A 10,698-nucleotide genomic window follows, 5' to 3' on the forward strand; every position below is an offset into this window, starting at 1 on the left:
GACAGTGATCTCTGTCCAACAACCAGCTGCATCCAGTAAACCTGAAGAGATCAATAACCAGAGAAAAGCTTTCTGCCTTCAGCACCGCTACTGACACACACACACACACACACACACACACACACACACACACACACACACACATATATATACACACTGTATGTGCTGTGTTTAATAATAAACTTTTCTTCCATTAAATATTGATGCATGCCGGTAGAAGAACAGGAAGTTGATGAATTAAAAGCTGTAAACAAAGTGTTTCATCATCAGTTGCCTCCATCGACCTGCTGCATGTATAAAGTCTACTCAATACTTCAAGTGGAGTCATGACACATTTACTGGACTTCACTGCACTTATTTTACTCTCTTCCACGGGAAGAAGCGCAGGAAGCTGCAGCTTCAGTGAGACTCACGTCGCTTTAAACTGCAAACACTGAGGAGATGAAGCATCACAGCTTTTATTTTCTGATCACAGAAGGATTTAAGCCTTTTTAAGTGGATTTAATTTGCCTTTTCACTGTATGACGCGACTAGAGATGGACTCTGCAGCTCCATTGCGCCTCCCTGTGGCCGCATGCATGCAGTACAACTGTGTCCGCACCTGCAGATGTCACGCACACACCAGACATGTCATAATAATTTCCCAGATGCCCATTCGCTGTAGATTCTTAACCTTCAAAATAAAAGTGGCGGACGAAGAAGAAGACGAGGACAAAATACTGCATTGTTTTTCTAGGTAGTGAAGGAGTGAGGGAAGGAGGGAAGGAGAGAGAGATGTAGGTAGGTATGTAGGTAGGAAAGTAGGTAAAGAGGGAGGTAGGGAGGTAAGAAGGTAGGGAGGTAAGGAGGTAGGGAGGTAGGTAGAATGTGTAAACCAGTGTCACGCCAGACAGTTCCCACACACCATAATCGGAGTCAATATGTCAACAAAGATTTTATTTTGAAGGATTCCACCGGAAGTTCTGCATGCTCGTCAGTCAATGAAGTCATTCGCTGCGCGATCTCTCTCCTCAGCAGCACTGGCTCGGCCCTCCCAGCCTCTCCGGACACAGAGGACCCCCCTCAGCTGCTCCCTGCAGACCCTCAGACCGGATCAGCTGTTCCCTCCCTGCAGACTCTCTGCAGACCCTCAGACCGGATCAGCTGTTCCCTCCCTGCAGACTCTCTGCAGACCCTCAGACCGGATCAGCTGTTCCCTCCCTGCAGACTCTCTGCAGACCCTCAGACCGGATCAGCTGTTCCCTCCCTGCAGACTCTCTGCAGACCCTCAGACCGGATCAGCTGTTCCCTCCCTGCAGACTCTCTGCAGACCCCCGGACAGGAGATGCGGTTGCTTCCCGCCGCCGCCGCGCTGTCGCTCGCGGTGCTGCTCGCGTACTACGTGTACATCCCGCTGCCCGACGCCATCCAGCAGCCCTGGAAGCTGCTGATGCTGGACGCCGGCTTCCGGGCAACGATGCAACTGGTGAGAGAGGAGAGACGTGTTGTTTGTTTTACATTTGTGGTGCACCTGTGCAGGTGGAATTATGCTCTGATCTGCACACATCAGGGCTGATGTTATTGTTTCACACATGGACAAAGTTCAGTATACAAACTAACTCCCCACATCCCTCCATACCTCTTATTTAAATACACTTATCTTTACACTTGTCACCTTCACTTACCACTTACATCCAGCCTTAAAGTACTGCAGCTACATTTTATATTCTACTGGAGATTTAAATATTCATGCGCCCCGTTATTGCACTCTGTTTACTGTTAAATACACTTCATTGTCTAAATGTTAAATGTATGCACCTTCCGGGAGAAATCCCTTGTATGCAGAAGCATACATGGTAATAAATAGTTCTGATGCTGACATTATAATAGTGGGGGAAAGACTCACCTCTTATCTCTTACACGACACTAAAACACTTTGCAGACATGGACTTTGATCTGAACTCACTGTTGGTGGATCATACAGCTCAGTTATTATTGCATAACCATCTTTCAATGTGCATTCAAGCATTTTCAGAGCAGATATGTCAGGACGTGTAGATTAACCGTGAAATCAGAAATCTGTGCTCTGGTTATGGATTTAAAGTGTGCACAGTGCGTCTCTTCACTCGGGTGTTTTGCGCTCTTATCCCTTAAGGCGCTTTAGCAACAGCAGCGTGAAACGTGCAAAGTTGGTGAAAGAGCTTTTTCAGTACATTTCCACTGTGGTTGTGACACTGGCAGGCTGTTTACTGCAAGACTAATCTGTTGCAAAGTTTAGGGCAACAAACTCCCTCTCTCTCACCTTTGGTCCACATATTGTTTAAAAAAAAAAAGGCTAACATAAATGAAGAGGAATGATGCCAAACGTCAGATTAATGTTTCACTCAGTCAGCAGATAACATTCCAGACGTGTAATAAACCCTCGTTCCGATAAGATGAAACGAAGGTATATTAATGTTTGCACTTAAACTTGTTCTTTCATAACATTTACTTTGACGTATTAAAGGAGGAGAAGCTTCGCTGGGATGCGTTGTTTTTTCCTGCGATGTCAGATGCAAAAAAAAGAGTAAAAAGAAGTTGTTTTTTTCGGTGTCTTCACAGCTATTAGATTAGTTTGTTTGGGATTTGTTCCAGACGTGCATGAACTTTGGTGGTGATGCCTGAACTTTTCGATCCTGTCTGATATCAGACAAAGAAACATTTCAGCCTCGATTAAACGAATATTGCGAATATTAAGTGATTGTCCAATGAATCAAAGTAAATAAACATTAATCAAAAAGGCCACTGACGCACGGTGGGTGGAGATTACGCAGCTAAAAGAATGCACTGTCCATGCAGGATTACGGTTTCTATGATATTCATTGTGACTAAACAAAACAAGCAAACACAAAAGAGAAGGAATGCTGCTTCTCCTGTGCTGGTAAAAGAAATCCTCGACCAACTCAGGTCCATGCAGGTCCTGTACCCGACTACAAACAATCTGAAGACTAAGTGAACTCTCCTAAAACCACCTTCGGTGGGTGTCCCAGCTAGCTCCCCGCTGTAGCCAGCTAGCGCAGCTGCTAGCGCAGCTGCTAGCAGGGAGCTAGCAGAAGCGCTAGCTTGCTACAGCGGGGACGCGGGCAGCAGCAGCAGCAGCTGGCGGGGAGCTAGCATCAGAGCTAGCTTGCTACAGCGGGGAGGCGGGCTGTAGCAGCTAGCGGGGAGCTAGCATCAGAGCTAGCTTGCTACAGCGGGGGGCACCCAACCGAAGGTGTAGTAGCGGCTTAAAACCCAACTTTTACGGTACATAAAAACATCTAACACGAATAAGCAAACAATTAGAATAACTACACAATCCTACTTGTGAGTAAAATAACTTAATAGCCAACAAATATGATTCTGAAACACCATGAAAGGACGGGACTTGGTGCAGCTGTGTGCAGCAGCTGTGTCTGCTGGCCTCGGTTGAACCGGACATGTTGAGACACAGTGCAGCAGCACAGAGGGGACGAGGTGAGACACGACTGGCCTCCATGACACGTCTTGCACGTTCTGCGTCTGCAGGCTTCTCTGAAGGCCTGGCTGGGCTTCGACCACTACATCACCTCCATCAGGAACTCCATGGAGGGCTTTGAGGGCATGATGGAGGGGCTGCTCGGTTTCGAGTCCGGCGGAGGGGTCATGCCCGGGGTCAAGGTCAGCGACATCACCTTCGCCGGCGTCCCGGTCCGCGTGTACGAGCCCCCGGCCGGAGGCGAGGGCCACCTGAGGAGAGGGCTGATGTTTTTCCACGGGGGAGGCTGGGCCCTCGGCACCGGCAGTGAGTACGGACTCTAACGTCCAAGTAGAAGAAGAAAAAAACAAAACATCTTCATTTCATTGATGGGTTTGGGCCGCCAAGATAGTAATTTACCACCTTTTTAGCTTATTAAATGTAGACAAAGTGATGAAAAGAGTGGATAAAAATACCACTTTAGTAGTAAAACGTAAATGCAACATTAAGATCTTGAATTCGGCTTCTTGAAACCGACCCAATTGGATTTGGTAATGTTTAAGTTTGTTGTGTTAAATGTCTGCGTGTCTTCCAGTGATGTTTGTGTTCACTCCTTCCACCTTTCTCCCTTCCTCAGAGAAAGGCTCGTATGATACGACGAACCGGATGTTGTCCGACGAGCTCAACGCCGTTGTTGTCTCTGTTGAGTAAGTGTGCAACACCAACCGACTCTCGCTCCATGTTCCTGCTCACAGAGAAACACACTCTTAAGAAACACAAGAACACAATCTACGACGTTAGAAAAAAGCTCCCTACAGGGGCCACAGATAATCTTTATTAATAGACATAGAAACAGGGATGAAATATATATACAAATACAAATAAAATAGCTGTGATGAAAGATATGTACATCTTCATTTAGGAAATTAAATGACATTGAACTTAAACAACATGTAAAGTGATTAATCTGCAAAATCAGTGGTGTGACCCCTTTAAAAACTGAGCTAATTTGTCTTCAATTGGGTAAAGTTGCACACCCAAAATAAAAAAGGTGTATATCTGTAAAATCAACGTTTATTTTTATACTTTTGATGTAAAACTAAACAGCGTAAAAACGGTACAATCCAACAAGGTGACGCTAACGCGGCTCAGGTGGAAACGCCTGCAGTAATGGATCCTCTGCGCAGGTATCGCTTGTATCCGGAGGTGCACTTTCCGGTGCCGTACCTTGACTGCCTCGCCGCCGCCAAGCACTTCCTGTCCCCGGAGGTCCGGGCCCGGTACGCGATGGACCCCGAGCGCGTGGCCGTGACGGGCGACAGCGCCGGAGGGAACCTGGCCGCCGCCGTGGCTCAAGAGGTGAATGACACCTGAGCGAGGAAAGTGCGTGGGTGAGAAAAAAAAGATGGCGTCCTCATCTGGTTTCTTTTCTCTTTTCTTTCCTCAGATTGCCACCGATGAAACGATGAGTGTGAAATTCAGCGTTCAGGCGTTGATCTACCCGGCGCTCCAGGCGCTGGACTTCAACACGCCCTCCTACCTGCAGAACCAGAACATACCCGTCCTGCACCGGCCCCTCATGGTCCGCTTCTGGCTGCAGTACCTCGGCGCCGACCTCTCGCTGCTGGCCCAGCTGCTGGCCAACAACCACAGCTCCCTGCACCACCCGAGCATCACCCCGGAGCTGCGGGCGCGGCTGGACTGGACCGCCCTCCTGCCCCCGAAGCGCAGGCGCGACCACCGCGGCGGCGGCGGGCCCCTGGTGGTGGAGAAGGGCCCGGGGGGCCCCGCCAAGGAGCTGCCGGGGCTGCTGGACGCGAGGGCGTCGCCGCTGCTGGCGGGGCCCGAGGTGCTGGCCAAGTGCCCGCGGGCGTACATCCTGACGTGCGAGCACGACGTGCTGCGGGACGACGGCCTGATGTACGCGCGGCGCCTGCAGGACGCCGGCGTGGCCGTCACCAGCGAGCACTACGAGGACGGCTTCCACGGATGCTTCAGCTTCACCGTCTGGCCGATGGACTTCGACATCGGGAAGAGAGCCGTGAGGGCGTACCTGGACTGGCTGCAGAAGAACTTATAGGTGTGTGTGTGTGTGTGTGTGCGTGTGTGTGTGTGCGTGTGTGTGTGCGTGTGTGTGTGTGGCAGATTAGTCTCAAGAATGACAAATGCACGCAGAACTCACAAATATATTTAATTTACAAATGCACAGGGAAGGATTTACAAATACATTCCAATGATTTATATAATTGTAAAAATAAAAAATCACAAATATATTTTTGTATTTGTGTTGAATTTTTTGTATTTTTTTGTGGATTTTTTTACATTTGTATAAATTATTGGAATGTGTTTGAAAATCTTCTGTGTGCATTTGTACATTTAATATATTTGTAAATTGTTATGTGTGCATTTGTCATTATTGCGACTGATCTGACCCCATATGTGTGTGTGTGTGTGTGTGTGTGTGTGTGTGTGTGTGTGTGTGTGTTTCATTGACACTGCTTTCTCACTCATAGTCGTGCTAAGGGCTAATACATCTGCACTTTGTTTAATAACACGAGCTCAGGGCGCTCATGTTCTTGCAGACACACACACTGCGAACAGAAACACTTTGAAAAGACGCAGCGCCACAAGCTTTGCACTCGTGTGATTCATAAATAAAAGCGACGCTTCTCCGGCGAGGAAACACGTCACGTTGAATTAGTTTTATACTCGACTTTTAGACGTCGGCGGAGGTTTGAACTGTCTGCTGCACAGCGATGTCGTGACCCAGCAACCGTTGGATTTACTTCTCATTTGTAATAACTTTGGTTATTTTTATTACGACAGAATCGTCATATTTTCATGAACAAATACCTGCAAAACTAATAACATTCCCATCATCCTCAGCAGGACTTTCAGCTGATTATCAAACGTCGGCTCGCTGACACTGTGGTGAACGTGTCTGCTGAGCGTTAGCATCACTAGTAGCATGTTAGCATGCTCACATTTAGCTCAATGGCCTCACAGAGCTGCTTGCATGGCTATTAACATTATATACACATGTATATCCATAAATATAAATATATTTTTGGGCTTTGTGTGTGTTCTCACTCATCTCGTGCTTCCTGCACTACAGGAAGGCGACGTCGGCCCCGACAGAAGACGCTTGACAATCGCTAACAAAATGCACTATTTACTTAAGTTTAATTCCGTATTAACGAGATATTTTATGGACCTGAACGTGCTTGAATCAATCACTGATGCTGCGTCACAGTTAGCAGATAATTCTCCCTATAATATAAAATAATGAGTATAGTAGATAAATATAATTTGTCAGCACTGGATCAGGAGTATGAACTCCTAAAATGTCTCATGCAGAACATTGAGGTACAACATTTGCTAATAAAATGCATGTATTTAAACCGAAGGGCTTCAAATAACTTAATTTGACTTTCACATATTTTAAACATTTAAACACATTCTTCCTCTCTGCTGCCTACTGTTGTGATTTTTGAACAAACTGATGAATAAAGAAATGTGAAGACGGACTTATAAGCACAGCTTGTTGTGTTCATTCACTGCTTCACACCGTTAAGCTCCATCAGCCTGAGACACGTTACTCATCAAGTTATGATTATTAATCATTTCAGAAACAAGGCTAACGTTCAGCTGCAGTGAATCACAGAGGAGAAAAAGAGCTCGTCATGCGTCAGAATTATGCCTCAATTATTGCATTGGAGCGACTATTTGGTAAACATTTAGTACAACGTATGTATTTAAATAAAAAGTGCAAAGTTTAAAGAAGTTAGAACAGAAAAAAAGTAAAATATCTTAATTTCATTGATGGTTTTTGGCCTCTAATAGTTATTTGTCACCTTAAATGTATAAAAATGTACATAGTGAGTGTGTAAAAAAATGTTTCTTTCCCAGGACTGGAGACATTTCCAGGTCACTAAAACCAGAAGGAGCAATAACCAGTGAATCAGTGAAACAGTGAATCAGTGAAACAGTGAAACAGTGAATCAGTGAAACAGTGAATCAGTGAATCAGTGAATCAGTGAAACAGTGAAACAGTGAATCAGTGAAACAGTGAAACAGTGAAACAGTGAATCAGTGAAACAGTGAAACAGTGAATCAGTGAAACAGTGAAACGCCCCCCTCTAGTGGACGGACAGCAACATGACGCCTCTGTGGTCTGAATATAACACAAACCAAGTACCTTTACTCCGGTAGCTGAGGTACAACTTGTAGGTGCTTCCAGAGGAAAATACTGTGTTTTTTAATTTGATACTACTACTACTACTACTACTACTACTACTACTACTACTACTACTACTACTACTACTACAGTAAATGATTAAACTACACAACAGTGTGTAAAGAAGTTTAAATGCATGAGCAACAATAATATGAAATACTCAAATGTCTGCACACAAAATATTTTTGATACTTGGAATATAAATTGCTGACAACATTTTTGTAATTTAAAGTAAAATTTTAAATGCAATTTTTTTTACATCGTTGAGGTATTTTTAGCTCACCTCCACCTCTGTGTGATATTACACTTTCAGGACATTGAACACAACCTTTCTTGACACCTACGTGTCATATTAAACATGATGCTCATCACTTTATGTCTAAATGTTTTCTTGATCCTATAACCTGAAGGTTTTTAAAATGTATTTTTTTAACCTCATTCACACACGCAGCAGCTTCCTGTGAGGAAACACTGACACGCTGAGTCTCTGGCGACTTCTTTTAGCGCATTGTGCTGCGGCAGCATTTCTGTCTTTTTAGGGGCACTAAAGTCTTTTGTTTTTATAAATGAGACAATGAGCAGCTGGAGCGCTCAGGCGGGAATTTAGGGAGATTCCATGACTTTACCGAGAGGAACGTGGGGAGGAGAAGCCTCGGGGGAGGGAAGAGGGGAGTGGAGAGCAGAGGAGGGAGGAAGGGAGGAAGGAGGGAGGATGGACTGAGTTCTGTCCTTTAAATCCTCTCAACTAGACGTCTTCTGCGCCTTTTGCAATCAAGCGTTTTCTCCTCGGGGTGGAGGAGGAAACGGCTTTCTTTTCAGGAGGAGCAACACTTTTCTTTGTGCTTTCCTGTTTCTAATTGTTCTTGGAACCGATTTCAGATTTCAGTGAGTCGAAAATAGTTTCATCACAGTCTCACAGTCTCACAGTCCCCTTGCGAGTTCCTCCCAGAGAGACAGAAGGTTTTGATGATTTTGGCCGTCGATCAACATTTGTTCTGGATTTATTCCAGGGCTGTAAAATCACAACCTCAAAATAGTTGCGTTACATCCCCATAATCCCACAACTTGTTGCTTTAACGCTTTGTTGTGTGTGAAGATTAGGCAAAGGAGACATCACATGTTCATTTGTGAGCTTTGCAGGTGCTGGTTGTCAGATTTTGTTCCTTTTACACAAAGCAAAAGCTAGATGTTCCCCCCTTTTCCAGTCTTTAAGCTAAGCTAAGCTAACTGGCTGCTGGCTGTGGCTTCTTAGAGTAAAGATAAGTACCGCAAAAGTCGGGTTACGAGCCGCTACTAGCTTTCGTAAGTGTACCCGCGAGCTCCATGCTGTAGCCAGCTAGCACTGATGCTAGCTCTCCGTTTCCAGTCTTTAAGCTAAGCTAATTAGCTGCTGGATGTGGCTGCTTAGAGTAAACATAAGTACCGTAAAAGTCCGGTTACAAGCCGCTACTTCCTTCAGTAGGTGTCCCAACTGTAGAAACATAAGCGCTGCTGCTAGCCCTCCGCTAGCTTCCTGCTAGCTCCCCGACAACCACCGAAGGTAGCGGGACCAGCCCCGGCTCGACGTCCGACTCGGGCAGCGGGGACGCGGCCAGTAGCAGCAGCAGCTAGCGGGGAGCTAGCAGCAGCGCTAGCTTGCTACAGCGGGGACACCCACCGAAGGTATAGGAGCGGCTTGTAACCCGACTTTTACCCCCGAATGTCGAAATAATCCTTGAAGCCAGAGGTCAAAGGCCACCGGCAGATTGGATCTAATAGGAAGAAATATTTTAAACAGTTTTTAAAACCACCTCTCTGTCTCTCTGTGTATTTGCCATGAGACTGCAGACAGGCCCGTCTCCCAGGGTGTCATCTTCCCTCTCCCCCGAGGCCAGACAGTCTTCAGATATCCCTCATCTTCTCCCCCTAATTCTCTCTGACAGGCCTGGGAATCGACACACCTCGAAGGGAACACAGGAACCTCTTATCGCCGGCTCTCTCGCTTCCGCATTTTTTCGGTGTTTGTGATTTTAATCCCGAAAGGGGAAACAAACTAAACACTTATTTCACACACCGCCTACAGCAGCGCCGGACATCACAGCCGCGCGTGTGTGTTTGTGTGTGTCTGTGTGTGTGTGTGTGTGTGTGCAGGTACGTCCAGGTTCTCGGGGAAAGGGTCGTGCACGTCCAGGAGCCGCGAATTCCTTTCTGCTCCACTCTCACTTCCTCGCACACGACAATGGAGCCGGGGTGAGAGGTGGAGGAAGCGGAGTAAAGGGAACCAGCAGGTTAAGCTCTGCAGATTGAATGACTCCCCTGGGCCCGACGCTGCTTCGTCCCACACATACGAACACACAATGAAGGGGTCATTTGGCTCCAGAATCAAATGGAGTTCACTTAGATCACTTCACAATTGCAGGAAAGTGAGAGGAGGGAGGAGGAAAAATACCTTTTTTTTTATTCCTCCATCTTACTTTACTGCTTTCTGAGACGACGTGACATCGTTTCATCTTCTAAGTCTTACAGATAAAATTGGGGAAAATGTTTTAAGTTTAATGAGGCCAAATATCTTCGTAAAAAGTGATTGTTTCCAGAGCCGCTCACCCCGAATGCCTCATTCAACCAAGATGCTGCACGCTGGCCCTCAGCGCTCCTCGTTTGGACTGAAAGTAGTAAAAAAAAAAAAAAAGACATTTGCGCTGCATTGAAGTCCTTCTGGCAGGAAGGGCTAATATAATATTAAATATGAAGTGAGTGTCAGTTACACTTTATGGACGACGGCGGGACTCAAGTTGAACAAAAGATTCTTTCAACCACAAAGAAAATCAGTAAACTGTCAAATGCTAAAAAACTTCAACGAGCATCTGCTGCACATCTCTGAGCCTCCAGATTATACAGCAGCAACTCTTCTTCTTCCATGTCTTCTTCTTCTTCCTAGTCTTCTTTTTCCTCTTCTTCCTATTCCTTGTCTTCCTCTTCTTCTTCTTCTTCCATGTCTTCTTCTTCCTAGTCTTCTTTTTCCTCTTCT

The 10,698-nt window shown here is 46.0% G+C and overlaps 1 protein-coding gene across 2 annotated transcripts; it reads left to right on the top strand.

Annotated features, from left to right (window-relative positions):
- Positions 1-1,019: 1,019 nt before the first annotated feature.
- On the top strand, positions 1,020-5,756 carry nceh1a (neutral cholesterol ester hydrolase 1a). Of its 2 annotated transcripts, none has more exons than XM_068580439.1 (5): positions 1,020-1,465; positions 3,526-3,781; positions 4,092-4,161; positions 4,642-4,813; positions 4,902-5,756. In XM_068580439.1, the coding sequence occupies exons 1-5, from the start codon at positions 1,325-1,327 to the stop codon at positions 5,532-5,534; spliced, it is 1,272 nt and encodes a 423-aa protein (XP_068436540.1). In that variant the 5' UTR covers positions 1,020-1,324; the 3' UTR covers positions 5,535-5,756. The 2 variants fall into 2 exon arrangements, with proteins under 2 accessions (XP_068436540.1, XP_068436541.1); XM_068580440.1 differs by lacking the exon at positions 1,020-1,465 and adding an exon at positions 3,171-3,264.
- Positions 5,757-10,698: the final 4,942 nt, after the last annotated feature.

This window comes from Clinocottus analis, unplaced genomic scaffold (assembly GCF_023055335.1).
Source record: "Clinocottus analis isolate CAN_PGR_092001 unplaced genomic scaffold, fCliAna1.0.p SCAF_17, whole genome shotgun sequence".
In the NCBI taxonomy this organism is placed as follows: Eukaryota; Metazoa; Chordata; class Actinopteri; order Perciformes; family Cottidae; genus Clinocottus; species Clinocottus analis.

Bases quoted from the DNA above. Each gene is read 5' to 3' on its own strand.
- nceh1a (XM_068580439.1), top strand. From the start codon at position 1,325: ATGCGGTTGCTTCCCGCCGCCGCCGCGCTGTCGCTCGCGGTGCTGCTC. The intron at 4,162-4,641 runs GTAAGTGTGCAA...TCCTCTGCGCAG, and splicing joins GCCGTTGTTGTCTCTGTTGA to GTATCGCTTGTATCCGGAGG. The intron at 4,814-4,901 runs GTGAATGACACC...TTCTTTCCTCAG, and splicing joins CCGCCGCCGTGGCTCAAGAG to ATTGCCACCGATGAAACGAT.